At 37.0% G+C, this 20237-nt stretch overlaps 2 protein-coding genes and 1 long non-coding RNA gene across 11 annotated transcripts in view; 2 read left to right on the top strand and 1 right to left on the bottom strand.

The window, feature by feature from the left end:
* traf2b (Tnf receptor-associated factor 2b) overlaps positions 1 to 11856 on the bottom strand; it is a 24142-nt gene extending 12286 nt beyond the window's left edge. For 2 of the 6 annotated variants that reach the window (XM_081365594.1, XM_081365596.1), the window contains exons 1-3: positions 11761 to 11832; positions 9876 to 10003; positions 5477 to 5697 (exon numbers count right to left, since the gene is read on the bottom strand). In XM_081365594.1, the coding sequence (XP_081221720.1) occupies positions 5477 to 5697 (221 nt within the window). In that variant the 5' untranslated portion in view covers positions 9876 to 10003; positions 11761 to 11832. Of the gene's footprint in view, positions 1 to 5273; positions 5320 to 5476; positions 5698 to 9875; positions 10004 to 11760 lie in introns of all 6 variants that reach the window. The other 4 variants (XM_081365597.1, XM_081365598.1, XM_081365593.1 and 1 more) reach the window with 2 other exon arrangements.
* On the top strand, positions 1955 to 11141 carry LOC308690860. The gene is made up of 3 exons (XR_014030211.1): positions 1955 to 3505; positions 3628 to 3708; positions 9870 to 11141. It is a non-coding gene; the product is annotated as an uncharacterized lncRNA (long non-coding RNA).
* coq4 (coenzyme Q4 homolog) lies at positions 11793 to 20237 on the top strand. Of its 4 annotated transcripts, XR_014030208.1 has the most exons (9): positions 11793 to 12032; positions 15886 to 16032; positions 16133 to 16201; positions 16307 to 16403; positions 16502 to 16604; positions 16689 to 16818; positions 17124 to 17217; positions 19380 to 19656; positions 19918 to 20231. XR_014030208.1 is itself a non-coding variant. In XM_081365600.1 (8 exons), exons 1-8 carry the CDS (start codon positions 11891 to 11893, stop codon positions 19570 to 19572), a joined length of 975 nt encoding a protein of 324 aa, XP_081221726.1. In that variant the 5' UTR covers positions 11793 to 11890; the 3' UTR covers positions 19573 to 20235. The 4 variants fall into 4 exon arrangements, 2 of the variants coding, with proteins under 2 accessions (XP_081221726.1, XP_081221727.1); XR_014030207.1 differs by lacking the exon at positions 16133 to 16201 and having other exon boundaries at positions 19918 to 20237; XM_081365600.1 differs by having other exon boundaries at positions 19380 to 20235.

Genomic DNA, 20237 nt, shown 5'->3' with positions numbered 1-20237 from the left:
GTATGGCTCCTCATTTTACTAGTACTGGTACTTTAAGAATGGCAGCGTTTTAATAAGAGCCGTATTTCCTGAGTTGCATTGACATGCAACAACAGGGCAGTGTGTGTCCAGCGCTTTGCTTCCACTCTCTGCAGACGCACTGGCCATGCCAAACTTTATATATCTGCACAGCACAGGACTGCTTAAAGTTATGGACATGTGAGAGTGATTAAGAAACATGCATGAATGAGAAAATAAAGTGTGGTACATTCTTGATGTTATTAAGTTATTAAGCGGAATAAGCCTCGAAAAATAACTAAATTAAGTACTCACACTACACTCGAAGTGTACAGAACACGATAACAAAGTAAAGCGCTTCCAGGTTTTACATCTAAACGCCAGCTCACCATTGACCAGCTCCTGCATCAGCATCACACGCATGTGTCGTGGTGCTCACATGAACAGCGTCGGCCATTAATTAGCTGGCATTCTGGCGTAGAACCCGGAAGCGCTGTACTGTGTTTACTACACAAATAGCGTAGGAGATCTGACACAGAAGAAAAGAAATTGTTGAATAAAGTCGTTATTTTAAGTCGCTTCATAACATTACATTTGAACCACTGTTGTCACATGGACTATTTAAACGATGTCTTTACTACCTTCGTAGTTGTACCTGGGCCTTGAAAGTTGCAATTACATTGTTGTCTATGGGGGATCAAAAAGCTTTCGGATTTAATCAAAAATATTTTTATTTGTGGTCTGAAGAGGAAAACAGTCTTACGGGTTTGGAACGACATGAGGGTGAGTAATTAATGACAGAATTTTCATTTTTGGAACTAACCCTTTAAACAGATAATCGAAATGTGTGTCATAGGATCCGGGCATTAGGTTTCTTTCATTATGATTTCTTTGGGGGGTTTTTTAGGGGATAAAATGCTCAAAAAGCAGGGCAGGTACACACTGTGTCAAGTGAGAGACTTCATTTTTATAAAATAAATTAATAAATAAAATAATGAATTATAAGGTTAACGTTGGTCATTTATCATTCAATTAATTTTCCTGTTGTTTTAGGTTTTTTTAGGTTGCGGTATCAGTTCAGTAGTAGTATCGATATATTTTAGTCAGGTATCGTATCTAAGTCATAATTTTGGTATTGTGACAACACTACTTTTTTGGCCACATCCTATGGGTGCGTTTCCCATAAAATGACATAATTCACTGCTTAACTACCATAGTATTATGCATCGTTGAAGAAATCAACAAGCTTTTGAAAGCTGTTTTGAAACTGTATTGTCGCAAATTTGTAATAACTTCTTTAAATTAATCCGTTTCAAATCAAATTAATGCTGATTTTTTATATAGATTACGGACATGGCACCTGAGGACTAATTCTCATTTTGCTCAGTTATTTTACTTTATTTACAGATACAATAATAGGCTCCTTGTTACCTATAGTGCACATACTCACATGCGCACTCTTCACAATCGGTGCTTTAAATCTCTTGACAGTTGACAAACTAAAAGACATATGTTCGAAATGAACGATATACTGTAGATTGTACTGAATGTGAGCTTGCTTATTTTGCTCAAGATAAGGATTTATTAAGCATTTAAGAAACTGCTTCTAACCACTGGTAAAGAGCTGTCATTCCAACCACACAACTTTGCTGTTTGCAAATGTTCGTTGGAACTATGGTTTCGGGAAACACTGACTCGTTGAACTATGCTGATAACGACCATAGTTGGCTAACGATGCTTTTGGGAAACGCAGCCCTGGCTCACATATTATAAGGCTTCAAAGGATGCTGTATACAAACTGACATTTATCTGAGTAAAGGAAGGGTAAGCAGATGTATCCGGCTATACCCCAACATTTCTTGCAACTGAAAATGAAACAACATTTAAAGTTTTGAAAAACATTTCTTGAAATTTAAAGACTTCTAAAATATGTTAAATCGTTGATATTTGTTATTCAATTGAACAAGGCATGTAAAAAAAAAAAAAAAAAAAAAAATCAGGAATGCTATTTGTGAACAAAAACCAATCGAAAGGGGGCAAAGTATAAGTTCAGTTCAGCATGGAGGTCTTTCCCGGTTGCTTTTTGCTATTTCTTGCGTTTCTTTGTTGATCTGTAGACATTTTAATAATGGTTGTTTAAGGTGAAAGACTTTAGAATAAAAGTCACCACCAACTGGTGTAATCATGTAACTTACAGAAAGTCACAGAATAATTCAGCGAAGAAACCTAAAGTTTTTAGTGTCACTGGGATGAAACGAAATTCCCACTCCAACGAACACAAAATTTGTTCACAAAAATTGGAAGAGCTGGTGAAAACAGAGATTTTCTTAGAAGGCTTGTGCTGAGATGCCTATGCACAAACCAGCATTGTTCTTTGAAACCACAATCACCAGCACACAGACCTCGGACAAGCTCCTGCCCCAAACATTTCACTTGCATCCTGGCATGAACGGAGACAACAGATTTTTCACGGCACTTCCTTTCACCAGGGTTCCTCATCTATACCTTAACTGCATATTCTTTAATAAAGTGCCCTCTGGAGTTATTTAAAAGCCTCATATGCTCCAATATAGCTATTGCGGGCAGCCGACATAATGGAACATTTTGTAAATTTGCTGACATCACTTTACACTAGAAAAAAAAATTGACCAAGCAACTTGTTACCAGGCCAAAAGATGATGGCACATGAGATTTGTGTGAGTGTGAGAAACCTGTAGCCATCAGACATTAGCCTAATGATAACCATTTTTGGGGTCAAGTCTCCTAATGTCTTGTACTGTTAAACGTGGATGAGAATATGCAAATGGAAAATAATATGCAGATGACATTATGCATAGTAAAACGAGGTGTTGTAAGCTCCATATATGGTTATTTCGGGGAGGAGATGGGGTGGAGATGCATGTATAGAGGTCGACCGATATGTTTTTTTCTCTGGCCGATATTTAGAAATTGGGGCAGCCGATGGCCGATATATTTGTTTGAATTATTGCGCTACTATTCTATAGTGCTTAGACTGTTTTTCACGCATGTAAAATGGAAATGGAAATATCTGCACGAGTTTCTAACATTTACAGATAAAGAATATACCTGTGAAATGTAAGTTATGCACTGAGGAAAGCACTACATCTCAAACACATTAAACAACACAATTATCTATCTATCAGTCAGCACATGTATCTTATACCCCTCTATTGTAAGATGCTTTGGATAAAAGCATCTGCTAAATGCATAAATTAAAAAAATCTACATTTTAAATACTCAACAGCCCCTTCTCACCAAACTCACAAAAGCAGGTGGTTTTGGCAAAATTACTACATCCTTCCTTGCTCGCAAAGCAGTGGGGATGTGGATAAGAGGAACTCTGTGCAAGCTCTGCCGAGAAACCCTGACAGGAACCACTAAATATTTATTCTGATTTGTTTCAACAGGTTATGACCAGGAGTTCCTTTAAAGCAGTGGGGGGACGATTGGTGGAAAAAAATAAACTGCTGGACAATGCAGTCCTACTGTACGTTTACTAGTGATATAACACCAAATATAGAATGTTTATTCACAAGACCAACCCCTTTAATAATTCACAAGAAAATGATTAACGTAAATTATAACTGACTGTCTTAAAACTTTGAACAGCGGGAACTGACGTCACTGCCATTACAACATAGGCTGAGGTGCCTCACGTGATCCAAGTTAGCCGTTACACTTTCTCCAATGGTAAGAGATACACACCCTCTCATCTCCTTATAGTAAGACAATCCTGGTATTTCTCATTTCTGTCCTGAATATGTCCCCTATCGATAACACTCAATTCAGGTTTTCAGTCTCTACTAATGAGCTGTCAGAAATGATGTGGAAGTTATACAAAATGTGTGGTGGTTGGGTAATGCATCGGGTGATGACTGAGGATGGGTGTGACAGGGACCTCATGTTCTTACATGTGTTGTTAAGTATCAAGAAAATATTTTTTTATAAAAGCAATAAGCTTTTTTTAATTATTTGTATTACTCCACTGGTATATAGCTAGAATTTAGAAAAATAGCTTTTTTGGCATGCTTTTCAAACAGCAAATTTAATTCACAGTCATGGACAATTAATTCAACCACTTTTGAATTTATTTAAAAAAATTTGCTATGGTTGTAATTTTAGTATGAATGCTACAAAGTGGGTAATAAAATACCCATTCATTAATAAATAACTATAAACACAGCATTAGTTATCTAGTATTATAGTATCTAGGGCTGTCATGATTACTCGATTAAAATCGAGCGCTCAGTTTAAAAAAAGTCCTTGACTGAAATTTACCCATGTATGTACGTAACGCTTTAATATATAGATGCATGCATGTTACGCATTTCTTCCAGCGGCTCAGGGCGGCTCCGTTCAAAGTAAATGCTGCACCTCATGAACTCCGTCTCTGCATGTGCTGTTTGTTTGTGTTTCCAATAATGTGCATTTGGGAAAGCATATGAAGTCTGACGCGCTTTGCGTTTATTGCAAAGTGTTGCACTTTTATCATTTACATGCCTGGAGCTTGTCGAGCTCGACAGCTCGGTTAACAAACTTTTCAACCTTTTTAAGTTTGGGTTGCTTATACTGTAACGTTCATCTAGGAACCCAATGTGTGCAATTTCACCAACACAGGAGAATACATCAATATGTTTCTAAATATGCAAATTGTTGTTCATCACGATTTCAAAATAAAAGTTTAAACCCTCGCTCTGAGTTTGCATGTTTTGATGTCCACATGTTATTGTTCAAGAAATTACAGTGGCTATACCATTTCTATCATAAAGAGTTGGACACATATTAAATATTAAGTACACATTAGAATAAATGTTGATAGGCCAATATTAAATGAGGATTTGATCATGCTGTAAAGTGTAACAACAACAATCACCAGGCCGTTGGCACCCTCTGCAGGCATTTGTTATTAAAAGTAATGTAAATAATTTGATTGTTGTTCAGTGTTGTTCAATAAAACCTTATGATTACTTGCATTTGATACTTTATTTTAACAAATTATTTTGCCTGCTTGTTATTACATATGTAATTTAAGTCATTTTAAAGGCTATTGTTCACTTAGGTATATTTTTATTACCACAAAAAAGTATTTGATTACTCGATTTATCATCAAAATAATCAACCAATTACTCGATTACCAAAATAGTCGTTAGTGACAGCCCTAGTTGTATCATATAAATACTTGTCCTAATAGGATAACAACTAAACGTTGACAATAATTAATATAGCCAAATGAATGACACCAAGGTAAAGCTCACCAAAGACATATCCACATAGGTAGTATATCCAGATGCAAGGAGAACCCTTTGGGTTAAGAGGCAAAAGAGTGGATGAACATCAAGCAAAAGGAGGGATTTTTTCCATCTAGCTACAGTGCAGTGGTAGATTAAAGAGATTGGGAATGTCCATGGAGAGGGTGGCAATTAATGCAGAGCATGAGGCGGAAGGTTGCCCTGGGTACCTGGTGAGTTGTTTGAAACAGAACACACAGAAGCGATGTCCACACTGTGCTTGGAAAGGTTTCCTAAGAATCTCTTTGCATTGCTGGCATTGATATTTTGGTTCCATGGACACCGACAACACTTCTCGAGATATCCCAGGCAATGTGGAGTCCAAAGAGGATGGTAAAGATGGACGTGCCATTGCCTTCCATTTACCCACAGTGCCAGCAGTGCTTATCATCTGTAAAAATGTAGAGCACAACTTATCAGAACAACAGAACAAAATTGTTTAAAGTCAACATGAAATTACATTTACAACACATTTTACTTCCATTATATGACATATTTAGTGAAGACCAAAATAAGAATTTACAGTTGACTGAGGAGGGCTACGCCTGATACACCTTCAGTCCCCACGTTTTCTTTTTCAGGTCTACTGTTTGCTTTTGTTACCAATTGCCATACCCTTTATTGTATTAACTGCTGTTAAATTACTGCATTAACTATTAGAAAATATTAGCACGCCTACATTTTTAATGCAGTTGTAAAATGCGGTTGGTATAAAAAGTGCATTAAGCCGCAAAAGAGGCACTGTTCCCTTTCAAGGGAACTCGTGTTGCGTCGAGATTGACGCTGTGGGAACACACTGCATGATTGTGTCGTAAAGCACTTGTGAAATCAGTCCAATGGCGTATAGGCAGGTGACGTCATGGCAGGAAGCTATAAAGCGCACCCAGACCAAACATTGGAAAATTAAATTAAATAATATGTACTCATCTGATCTTTGAGGAATTAGATGTCTGTATTAATATACTATTCAGCCTTTCATCCAGGCCGTGTTTACTTGTCTGGTTGATCTTTGGCTGCATTTAATTCTGAGGAAATAAATGGTGAAATTCCTGGGGGGAAATGGATAAGGCCTCGATCATACCTGACGTGTTTTTTGCAGTGAGAGGCGCCTTTTTTCAATTGGTTTCCTATGGCAGTGAGCGTTCTGCACGCTGTTTATGTGCCTGCTGCGCCTCACGTTTTTGCAGTTGAAAAAAAAAGCAACTCCGAGCGGAAAAAGCACCCGACGTCATCGCGTTTTTTTCCACTGTCCAATTGAATGAATGGAGAGGCGGGTCTTCCGTTTTAGTGATAAAAGCTACAGTTGCTTGAACGGCCGGAGATTGCGATGATGGAGGATAAACTTGTGGTGCTCTCACGGGTTACCAGGAGCTTAACGACTTCACGAACCGTAACCACCACAATGTTAACAGAAAGTAAATAAAGTTAATAAAAGGCTGATTTGACGTTTACTTGACTGACAGGACATCTGTTTCAGTGGTTGCCTAGCAACATAAAAAACGCAGCGCACTGCTGTGATGGTTCAGTGCTGTGCACCTTGCGTTTTCGAACCTGCAAACGACCTAACCTGCGTTAGGTGTGATCGGGGCCTAACACCTCATTATACGGTGCCCATCTCCCTTTGGTGCCTTCAGGGGCCGTTCTGCCAACCGCAGCGGTCTCCAGTGAGTTCTAGTCTCAGTGTCTGACTCGCAGGAGGAAGGTTTTAAGAGGGGCCACCTCGGTTGTTTCCTGCCAGTCATCCGTTTCAGGACACTGGATTGGCTACTCGAGCTATGCTAGAGACCAGTTTCAAGAGGCTGGTTCCTTTAGTAATCTCAGCTGTAGTCGTCTTGGGATAAGACAGATCTGAGGACCATGATTATCTCGAAAAAAGGCTTTGCGAAGAGAGCAGTCCCCTTTGGGGGGAAGTGAAGTGGTTAACACCTCACTATACAGTGCCCATTTCCCTTTGATGCCTTCAGGGGGGCGTTCTGCCAACCCCACCACCTTGTGTGCTTCGGGGCACAACGGTCTCCAACAAGCCCATATCTCCATGTTCGCCCAGAAACGTAGCGGCACTGGGATGCTCACCCCCTCTGAGGAGGGCCTCAGAGCAATCAGTTTGGCTGTTCCCTGCCACTTCGCCGCTTCGGGGCACCGAATTGGTCGCTCGAGTAACACCTAAACTAGTCTTGAGAGACCGGTTCTCTTGGCAGCGTGGGAACTTATGCCAAACATATGTCCACAGAAGCAGAGCGTTTGCTCACGAGCCCCCACTAAAAGATGGGGGTCGGGCTGGCACTCTCAACCGCAGCCTTCAATGGGTAAGACGGATCTGAGGACCATCATTATTTCCAAGAAGGCTGCGGGGAAAAGGTAAATAAAAAAAATAAAATAAAATAAATGCTAAATTAAAATTGCGATTCTCCAGATTTATCCAGAGTTGTGCAGCTCTACATGCATGATATTGTTATCATGGGCACTTCAAAATACTGTGAATTTGTAATTATTCATTACAAATTATTCTGCATTTTAGAATATTATTCTTATTTTAAGAATACTTTTCCCATCAACCGTTTAATATGCACAAAATGTACATTGTGGGCACACACACTGTACATGTTACCCTTAAGAAATATCATTAGGAAGCATGGCATTAGTTTTCACTGTTATGCTGATGATACTCAGCTGTATATTTTGTGCACCCTGACGAAACTTAATTAACGCAATGCCTAGCTGATATAAAAAAAAACTGGATGACTAGTAATTTCCTACTATTTAATTCTGAAAAAAACAGAGATTCTAATTATTGAACCAAAAACCTCTGCACGTAATAATCTAGAATACTGTCTAACACTTGATAGATGCTCTGTCAAGTCTTCGTCGTCAGTTAGGAACCTGGATGTGCTCTTAGATATCAATCTTTCATTTCATAACTAACGGAACAGTTAGTTAATGCATTCATGACCTAAAGGCTAGATTATTGTAATGCTCTACTGGGTGGTTGCCCTGCACGCATAATAAACAAACTAGCCTACAGCTGGTCCAAAACGCAGCAGGTAGAGTTCTTACTAGAACCAGGAAGTATGAACATATTAGCCCAGTTCTGTCAACACTGCATTGGCTCCCTATTAAACATTGCATACATTTTTTAAATATTGCTGATTACTTACAAAGCACTAAAAGGTTTAGCTCCCCAGTACTTGAGCGAGCTCTTAACGCATAATAGTCCTTCACGTCTATTGCGATCTCAAAATGTTGGCCAGTTGATAATTAGGGATGTATTCGAATTTTCGAATATTCGATCTGTAATTTTTATTTGATTTTTATTGAATTTTACTACGTTGCTTTGCTGGCCGTTAATGTAGTGAATCCATGATAAATCCCAAGCACTAACTCGCAGTTATAACTCAATGCATTGGGTGGCAATGTGCAGAGTGTTGATTGAATTTGATCACATAATGTCTGCCTCGCGAAGTTTGGAATTACTTAGATGAAAATGATATTACAAAATGGAAGTACTTTTAATCAAATTAATTAATGAAATGAGTTATCATAATATCACCACCACAATGAGAAATCACATGAAATCCAAACAGCAGTAGACTGAGGAAAGACAGCTGTCCATCACTGCATTAACGACTGCAGGTAAACAATGATCAGATATATCTTCTGATAAAAATAATAATTTTGAGACATATACTTTCCTTAAGTTTCGTTGAGGGAGACAGGTTTAAGAACAGAAAACGCAAAGTGCTTTTAGAAACTTCGCTTAGCAAACCGTTATCTTTGTGTCTCTGCAACGTCAGTCAGCGCAGCGCGTTTTCTCACTCGAGCGTGTGGATATTATTGTTTTTATCAACAACATGAACATGTGAAACAATATAAACACGATAACCATATGCTGACTCCAGTGCATGTGTACGGTCTGTATGATAACTGTGCAGTCTGCTTTATTAGCGTTTTTTTTTTTTCGTTCGCGCTGCTTGAGCTTAAATGCTTTTGTTCTTATTTTTTGTTTACACATATTGTTTGTTTTCAACTAAAAGAAAACCTTAAAATATAAGCTTAATGTGTATATTGCCTAATCGTTAGCTTGTTCAGAAATGGTGACAAAAACTTAAAAAATATCGTTTAATAAATGTAATAACTTAATCAATTTAATAAATAGCCTAATATATTTATTAAATGTAATTTAAATAAATGAATATTTGATTTTTATGAGCCCAAATATTCAAATACAATATTTTTGAAAAATGCCCATCCCTATAGATAATACCTAGAATATCAAAATCGACTGCTGGTGGTAGATCCTTTTCCAATTTAGCACCTAAACTTTGGAACAGTCTTCCTAATATTGTTCGGGAAGCAGACACACTCTGTCAGTTCAAATCTAGACAAAAAACACATCTCTTTAACCTAGCATACACATAACACATTATCAACTTCTATAATTCAATGTTAGGCTGCATAAACTAGGTCAGCCAGAACCGGGAACACTTCCCATAACACCTGATGTACTCATTACATCATAAGAAGAATGGCATCTTTGCTAATATTAGTCTTTCTGTTTATCCCGAGGTTTACCGTAGTCCACCGGATCCAGGCCGTATCCGGATTTGATGAAGGACCTGCGCCTGGACACGACGACAACGCAGCCCTGAAGTGTCAACTAGTCTCTCCCCTGTGAAGGCCTCCTTCCCTTCCCTTTACCTCTGTACAGATATAAAAAGTTATCAAAATGATTCCAGTTCGCATGGATACGCGAAAGCGACTAAAAATTATGTATTACGCAGGCCAGACAAGTAATTTGGTGAGGTCAATTTGTAAAGTGATGTTGGCTAACTAACTAACCAAATCATTCTTGTGGGGTATTTGTTGGAACAGTTTGTTATGTTTCTTGGTGCAGGTTAGCACAGTTTGATTTTCTTGCCGTTTGTGGAGCCTGGGGTGTCTACAGAGACCGCGTTTTTTTACAGTGTGTTCAGGGGACAGGAAGCTAGCGGATGGTGAGGAGATGTTTGCTGTATGTGACAAAAAATGTTTTAGCCTAAAAAACATTTTGCGTGACATCGCTTAGAGCATCTTTAACATAAACTGACAATGAAAAATACTACTAAAGCATTTATTAATCTTACTTAATTTCAACATTTAATAATACATATTAAAATCAAAAGTTGTAACTGTTATTTAATTGACCTGAGCTGACATGAACTAACAATGATCAATTGTATTTTTTACCTAACATTAACAAAGAATAATAACATCTGTAACAAACAAATGTAGCCATTGCTCATTTTTAATATTAGTTAATGCATTAACTAACATTAACTAATGAGACCTTATTGTAAAGTGATAACTATTGTTCTTTATTTTGCACTTTAATCTGTTTGAAACTTTATAATTTTTTAGTGTTGCGTTCTGTATTTGTGCTAAGAGTTCTTTTTGTTATAATATCGTCATAATACCGTATACCGTGATAAAAGCTACAGCAATTATTGTATTATTTGATGCAAGTACAGTTAGACACCTAAATTAAAGTGTGACCTAGTAGTTTATATAAAATGATATATGTGTGCTAATTATGTCCAGTTGTATTGTCATGAGTAAGGCTAGCTAGATGAATTAGCACAGAGTTGTGAATTACAAATATTTTAACACTTTCGTTTGAACACTTTTTTTTATTAATTTTAATATACTAAAACTAAAGCTAGTTGGCATTTATTTAACATCCCATTTTTTAGACAATTTAATTTTGACAATTTATTTAACACCCTATATATATAACTTTAAAGTGCATAATTTGGACATGGCTATAGTTGACTATAGATATAAAGCTATACACTGGATAGTAAACACAGTTGTTGTTGTTTTTTTTTTTTGTTTTTTTTACCAATTACAATTTCCTTTTAGTTATTAAAACTTCAAACCTTCCATTTTAAATCTTTTGTCGTTATATTATCTAAAGCTGAAGTAGGAAGTATGTTCAGCTCTGTTTAACCACATCCTATCAACTGACAGACATTTTGCGCAACTTTAAACCGCCAGCCTGATTCAGTTTAACGTTAAATCAACTCACAAAAAAATCTCGTGTCTGTCCAAAGTCATCTAGTCTGGGCCTAAATTGTAGCCTGCGAGTGTTCACCTTGGTGTAAACAAAATATTTTTCCCGAGTTACAACCACTAAAACGTTCAAAAGATATTAATAAAATAAAATCAACAGATTACACGAGATATGTGTATCAAGTGCCTGAAAAGACATATAAACCAATTTAATAATAATAACTAGCAGTTAAAAGCAATGTATCTAGGTAGCTTTCTTACTCTCCGAGTGAGAGGGTAAAAATGGCAACTCGCTCGAGCTTCCACACACTGCGCGCGCACACTGTCCAACTACAGGCAACATGTCACGATTTCGGCACACTCAATGTGAATATAGAAGCAACTGAGAAAATATTTTAAAGTTACTCACCAAATACTAGCAAATACTGTGGGGGGAAAAAAACTAACCGTCAGTGTTCTCGAATCGTGTTATGAACAGTAGGTGTGGCCCATTATATACACGCCCACAGTAGACCGAGCTAAGCCTATAAAATAAGAGTATGATGAGTATGTTAGCAAGGAGCAGCACAGTTCCTCCTCGCAGTGCAGTCCCTTCAACCACTATGATGTGTGGGCTACCGGGTTATTTCCGTAGAATTTTTAAAACCTCTCGAGGATATTATTGTCGACGTTCATTTGGAGGTATTTTAATACGTTTTTAGAGTTCAACTACTTTCATAATTAGATGCTATCTGCAAAATTGCGCGGTATAATAGCGTAGAAGTATGTTTTATTGCAAAAATGTCTGACCTTGCAAGTAGCTCACTGGCTAACCAGTTCTGTGAAACGTTAGACCAACAATATGCTGGTCCGTCTGTCATCCAGCACAACGTAGGCTTCTTGATTGTTTACAAAATGTACTAGTTGAAATGCAGTGTTTGGGGTTGCCTTGCATGTCAACAAGCGACAGATTTAAACTACTGTATATCGTACCAATTAACCTACACCAGCTGACAACCAGCACCAAATATTGTATTTCGTCTAACAATCTGTCGTGCTGTGTTTGATAGTTATCTTTTATTTAAATGATTCGCGTGATCATCGCGTTTAGCTAAAAATTGTTGAGCAGTAATAGTTATGTGCTAGTTCGGTGTGTAAAAAGACTGGGGTAACACTTTACTTGAAGGGGTGTGCATAAGACTGACATGACACCTTCATAATCATGACATGACACAACACATGTCATGAATATGAAGGAGGTTGTATGCATGTTAATGAAAATTGTCAATTATGTCATTTTTAATGCAGAGGTGACATTGTTTGAGATGTCTTTGTTATGACGACTTAACATAAACCAATGCATCATAACCTGTCAGTGTCTTTGTCATGACATTTTGACATTGCATTATTTTATAACTAATTATGGAATACTGGGGGGGAGGGGAAGTGGTCAGAAATATATTCATGGCACAGTTATAATGGCCTCATGACAGCCAATGTCGAAACCAACCACATGACAGTTCAATGTAATGCTAACCCATAAAGCTAAGTAGTTTCTTAAGTTTAATAATTAATCATGTTTATGACACATTTATGACAGGTTATGATGTATTGGTTTATGTCAAGTTGTCATAACAAAGACATCTCAAACAATGTCATATTTGCATTAAAAAAATTAAGAATTGAGCGAATGACACTTAATGACAGTTGTCATAAACATGCATAAAACCTCCTTCATATTCATGACATGTGTCATGTCATGATTATGAAGGTATCATGTCAGTTTTATGCACACCCCTTCAAGTAAAGTGTTACCAAGACTTAAAAGTCTTAAAATGACTAAAAAGCAAAAGGAAATTCCCAATTCAGCTACCAAAAGGGTTGTCATACCTCTTAGCACCAATGAATCTGTGAATCGTCAAAACAACTTTTAACAAATTTATTTATACAGACCATTTAATTCGACACACCTAAACTGACTGACCTCTGTAATTTACACAAATTATATGGATGCATCTTTTGTCTATGAAGATTTTCCTTACTAGAATGTATAAAGGCGCTAACACATCATTAGTGCTTCATTGATGCTAGTGCCCCACAGTCTCCACATAACTAAATATTCAGCATCTTTCCTCAGAAACAATGTTAGACATGCTGCTTCACAAAAAAAAAAAAGTTTAAATTCCTTAATGGTTATGTTGCTATGCGTATGTGCTTTGGTTTTCTTTCATTTTTACAGTAGATTATTTAGTAATCAAGTCACCTTTATTTATATAGTGCTTTATACAGTACAGATCATTTCAGTGCAGCTTTATGGTGATAAACAGAAAAAAATTATCCGTGGTGCTAATAAAATTAAACTCTGCTCTAAGCAAAGCAGCTCTAAAAAAAAAAAATACAATAGTGTCATTGTTTATCTGAAGTCAGTGTTGGTTCAGTTTGGTTCAAAGACTTTATCTATTATAGTTCAATTCAGCTATAAAGCAACTCTGCAGAAAACAGTGATGTCATTGTCCAGCTTAGTTTATTGGTTGTCTAAGTGTCAGTACAGTCATATCAACAATATTACTGGATAATAAGTGTCCCCAAACTAAGCAAGCCAACCAACAGCTCATCCTATTTTGAAGATGGGTGGAAAAAATCTAAAAATAAAATAAAATGATGTTGTGGACCATTAAGCTGTTTTGTATAGTGACATTATTTTCATGACGGTTTTATACATCAATACAACCAATTCCAGAAAAGTTGGGACAAGAATGTGTGATTTGTATTTTCTCTTGAACCTTTATTTAACTGACAATACAAAGAAAAAAAATGTCAATGTTTTTACGGGCCAAATTAATTGTATTTTGTAAATATAAACATGTTTTGATGGCTTCAACACACTCAAAAAGATGGGACAGAGGTTAAATAAATGTGAAAAAGATTACAGAATGTCGAAGTTGAACTTTTGAACCCATCCACAATTAGCTGGTGAATTGGTAATAGGTGAGGGTTTCGTGATTGGATATAAAAGAAGCATTCACCATAGATTCAGTCTTTGCAAGCAAAGATGGGTCATGGCTCACCACTGTGCCAAATTTAATTTTCAAACAATTCAAAAATCACATTTCTCAATGCGAGATTGCAAAGTAATTAGGTCTTTCACCTTCTACCAGAAATAATGTTCATAATGTGTTCTCAGTCCCAAAGATTAAAGCGACCAACCAGACTCAGTATTTTATCCGTCATGGAATGGGGTGCATCAGTGCAAACGGAATGGGTGTCTTGCATGTGTGTGAAGGTACCATTGATGTGAAAGGCATATATTGGAATTGTACATTTAATGACATCAGGATTACATCTTTCCTGGGAAGCAAGATGGTGCCAGGCCTCATTCACCACATGCTACAACAGAGTGATTTCGTAGACACTCTACCATACGTATAGAGGATGTGATTGACTGCCTGCCTGCAGTCTGTCACATCCTCTATAGTCCAGATCTGTCTCTTATTGAAAATGTATGGCCAATCATGAAAAGAAAAATCAGAAAACAATGACCACGGACTGTTGAGCAGCTGTCTTGTATCAGGCGAGATTGGGCAAAAATTCCACTTGCAAATTGTTTACTGCAACAATTAGTATCCTCAGTTCCCAAATGATTAAAAAGTGTAATTAAAAGGAAAGTTGATGTGACACAGTGTTAAACAAACCTCTGTGCCAATTTTTTGGGAATGTGTTGCAGCCATGAAAATCAAAATTTGTTTATATTTACAAAATACAATTATGTTGGTCAGTAAAAACATTGAAAATCTTCTCTGTACTTTTACTGTACTGTTATGTAATAATCTGAAAGATTCTTGATTTTATTGCATTTTACAAAATGTCCCAACTTTTTTGGAAATGGGGTTGTTGTATTTGTTTTTGTTGTACTGCCTTTAAGTCACCTTTATTTATTGCACTTTATACAATACAGATTGTTTCAAAGCAGCTTTACAGTGATAACAGGAAAATGATGCCTTTTCAGCCGAAGGCTGTTGTTCAGCCCAATTCAGTTCAGTGTTGATTCAGTTCCGTTGTAAAGATCTCTAGTTAATAATTGAGTTAATTTTATCTATAAAGCAGTTCTGTGAAAATAATGTCATCATCCATCTCAGTTCTGTTCTCATACAACAGCCTCAGTACAGTCAGATCAATAATATTGTTGAATTTTAAAGTGTCCCCAACTAAGCAAGCCAGAGGCGATGGAACCCAAACTCCCATCAGGGGACAGAATGGAGGAAAAAAAATAAAAAAATATATATATATAATTTAACTATGTACATTTTTTTAATTGTCTTAAACCATCCTTTTCTTTCTTTATACAAAATATGAATGTTTTTTTTCTCCTTCTTTTGATTTAGTCTACATTTTATAGTGAATTAAGTTTAAGCTTCACGACAATGACAACAGAGTAAGGTTGCAGGCATGATAGTTCATCACAGGACTATGGATTTAGAGTTGTTGAGTCTGTTTACTGTGATCACTTTTAGGATTTGTTCAACTTCAGAGCCAACGCTCTCTCTTCTGTACTCAGTACTCACCGGACAGCAGTACACAAGCTCAGGCTCACAGCAGTACGATGGAAGGTTGTATCCTAGCCACATCCCAACGAGCTCGGTCCAGAAGGCTATTCTGGCTGTAGGTTCTGGAGTGGCTGCCCTAAAGAACCCCTACAGACATGGTGAGGCTATACATGATACTGGATTATGTTAACTTATACTGTTGTGATGATTGCATATTGGATTCTTGATTACAGTTACAGTTGTTAGTTTCCTTTTCAGTATTAGTGGGTGGAAAGTCCGCAAATTTAACCAAACATCACTCCGCAACAGCCTTTAACAGGTTTAAATGTGTGTTTTTTTTTTGGTATTTCCTAAATCATGCGAGCTGGAATTCTTACAGTAATCCCCATAATTCAAAACATGCATGTATATTAACATATTTTACCAAAACAGATATGGTTGCAGTGCTCGGGGAAACCACAGGGCACCAGGCCCTGATCAAGTTAAGGGATCGGATGAGAAATGACTCTGAAGGTTGCACTATTCTCGTGTATGTACTTTGACCATCATCATCCATAATGGACATCCAATCTCCTTGGTAATCCACACTGCTTTAATACTACCTTTATCTTCAAATTTTGTCTTTAGAGAGCGTCCAAGGATTCGCTTATCTACATTAGACCTCACTCAGATGTCTGCTTTGCCAGATGGGACTTTAGGAAGAGAGTATCTCCGTTTTCTAGAAGAAAATGTAAGACAAATGAAAAGCACACAAATTTTCATGTAACATATGCAAATAGGCCAAATTAACCATTTTCATCTCACCTTTTTTCAGAGAGTCACCCCCGACTCGAGGGCTGATGTGAAGTTTGTTGACAATGAAGAGCTAGCGTATGTCATGCAGCGATATCGTGAAGTTCACGACCTGTTGCATACTTTGCTTGGTATGCCCACCAATATGCTAGGTGAGAGTTTTGTAACATAACACAAACCACGTCCACTTTTTCAGGTGTTTAGAGATTTGATTTGTTGTATATGTCCAGAACTATCCCTTAGAAGTTCAGGTTTTAGGCTTTTGGTTTTGTGTAAGTTAAATGCTGCATCAAAGCTGTTTTGTCACTGAACTACATTAAGTTCCCTAGGAGGTCATCATCAATACATTCTCTTTTTGTGATCTTTAACATCCATTAGCCACATTCCAGACTGACAGCCAGTACACAACACAATATTTCATCTTTTGAAAGATTTTCCTGTTATTCTTTACCCACAGGTGAGGTTGCTGTGAAATGGTTTGAAGCTGCACAGACTGGCCTGCCCATGTGTGTTCTGGGGGCAACGCTTGGACCCCTCCGACTGTCTGTCAGGTGCGTTCAATGTTCCTAGCTCTGTGGACAGCAACTGTAATATGCTGCCAATTACTAATATTATTTAAAGTAATAATAATAATAATAATAATAATTAATATAAGTGCTTTAACAAAAATACAAGCTTTACATAACTTATTATAAGTAAGTGTATTACTGTCAAAGCGAGTCAACATTGTGAGTGAACATATTGTGAGTCAACATTATTTTCTGTGGTAACTGGCCGAATGTTAGAGGTCTGCAGAGCTTAAAGGGGTAGTTCACCCAAAAACTGTAATCCTGTCATCAATTATTCATGTCATTCCAAATCCACAAGACTTTCATTCATCTTCGAAACGCAATTAAAGATATTTGAATGAAATCTGAGAGATTTCTGTTCCTCAATTAAAAGTCTATTTACCCAAAACTCGGATGGTTCAGAATGTTCATTAAGAGAACGTAAAGTAAGTCCATATGAATCGAGCGGTTTAATCCAAGTCTTCCGACACGATCGCTTTATATAATGAACAGAATTAATTTAGGCTTTTATTCACATATAAACATTGATCAGTGAGCATACACAGCATATCAAATATGGTTGACGAAAGTCAATAGTGCTGCTTGATTCATGAGAAAAAACCTTATTGGTTCTTGCGGAAGCTGAAATGTGCTGCCGTGACGTGCGAGAATTAACCTCATTGGTTCTCACACGTCAAGCAAACATGCTTGAGCTTCCATTTACCACATTTTAGTGCTCTGTGTGCATTCGCTGATCAATGTTTATGTGAATAAAAGCCTAAATTAAATATTTTCATCATATAAAGCGTTCACGTCTTTTGAACGCTTTTAAAGCGTTCACGTCTTTTTTCACAAGGATTTCTTTTGCGAAATCTGTATGACCATTTGAAGACCAGAGTTTTGGGTAAATAGACTTTCAATGGAGGGACAGAAATCTCTTAGATTTCATGAAACATACATTAATTTGTGTTCTAAAGATGAACGCAAGGGTTTGGAACAATATGAGGATGAGTAATTGATGACAGAATTTACTTTTTTAGGTGAACTAACCCTAAGTTTGAAACCGCAAAATTCCTTTATGTCCATAATTCCTTTAACCAATAACAAATAAAAAATATAGCTGCAAGCAGCAATACGGGGCCAAGCCCCTGAAGCAGAAGCAACAGCAGTGAAGAGCAGGAAGAGTAAAAACATCAGAAATTGAACATATATGAAAAAACAGCTGGTTCAGAAGTACAGATGAAAATGAACTAAAAGGTTATAACAATTTCAATGTTGAATTTTTGAACTGGTGGTGGCGCTATAGAGTAAGAAAACTAACGGATACAATAGGGGCTATCCCCTTCGGGGCTTGGTCCCTAATGAGTTAAATGTATTTAAATAGAACAGTGATCATCTGGATTGATTTTGAAGTGCTGAAGTGTGTTTTGTCATATTATCAATTGAAGAGTTGCTACATCTTGAATTGTAAAATAACAGGAATACAGTAAATTTGTATGTCCCCTTCTGCTGAAATTTTTCATGATTACAACCAACATTTGTCCTCACGGAGTATTTCCCATTCTTAAGTTCATGTTATATTATGGTTTAGTTCATGTTTCCATTATCATATGTCATTCTTGACCAGATGTTAAGCTTTACTGGCTCTGATGTCACCACAAGCATATTTCATACAGTATATCCTGCTGTTAATGTTCTGCTTCCTCCTAATGCAGGAAATCTTTAATCTTTAAACAAATTTAGAAGATGAATGTTTTGAAGTAAGAAAGATATTTCTGTATCTGGGCAATTAAATATGATGGTTATTTTAGTACATTCATTTGATTTTAATTTGATTTCAAATCAAATTAATGTACTAAAATAACCATCATATTTATTATGTCCCATGGAAACATTCTAATGTTTGCCTTGAACATATATGTGGATGATGCTCTCAAAAGCATAATTATCAAGAATTTTCAGTTATATTTCACCCCAAAAGCAAAATAATTGTATAGACATTTCTATATTTTTGCAACAATTTTCATCACTTTTAAGCATACCATTTACTGTAATGCAAGAAATGTTTACATTTTGATAGAATTTGTTGTATTGTCTTTAAATTGTTTTAATCAAAAATCATAATGTTACAGTAACGAGTCAAATTTGATATGTGTTTGAGTCAGTCGTCTACAGTTGCTGGTTCAGTCTCTGGGACCTTGGGCTGTGCGCAGTGGCAGCCGTGCCAGATGTGTTCTGAGCGTCTTCTATGAACGGCGCTGGGACCAGAACCTCGATGAACTCAGACACCAGCTGAACATTGAGCCACCCCCTGTCAATCTGTTCCCATCCAGTAAGAAGACATCTTCAGACTCGTAGTACGGGAACCTGTCTAACTGAAATAACTGATGGGAATTTCATCTAGTGGGAGAGCCCCACAAGGAAGCTACACACATCCCATCGGTAACAACGTTCTTCCTCACACAAGGGGAAATAATGTCTAAAAATAAATGTCATGTAACTCTGAGAAAATACTATGGCATGCATAGTGAATCCATTAGATCATTCAGGAAGAAGAAGTTCTTCTGATAAGGAAAGTTTAATAACTTTTTGTAAACATCTATTTGTTATAGGATATTAATATTAATATTCTATTGGAACTGACCTCTGGATTGTTCATTGTCGCTTTTACATTGGAGTTTAACCAGTACATGTGTGTCACAGTCACCAGTTACTTCATCCAGCTTCACTACATTTCCCAGCACCCTCCTTGGCTCACACCTGCACCTGTCAGCGATCACCCTCGTTAACTTCACCATTTAAGCGGTCTCGTCTTTACAAACATTACAGACTACTCACCCGTGTGCTACCTGATTCCCGGTTACTTACCAGAACTCCTGTTGTGGTCATTGTCATCCCAGCAAAAGACATTCATCCAGCCAAGTCAGCGAAGTCATCGTCATATCAGTATTCCAGTTCATCGATCATCTCACCCTGCATTGCTCTATCTGCACTTAAAATAAAAACCCTGTTTGTTCACTTTG

The sequence above is a fragment of the Scardinius erythrophthalmus genome (genome assembly GCF_964197995.2).
Source record: "Scardinius erythrophthalmus genome assembly, chromosome: 5".
NCBI lineage: Eukaryota > Metazoa > Chordata > Actinopteri > Cypriniformes > Leuciscidae > Scardinius > Scardinius erythrophthalmus.
The sequence above is the reverse complement of the archived record's forward strand: the minus strand, read 5'-3'. Positions and strand labels throughout refer to the sequence as shown.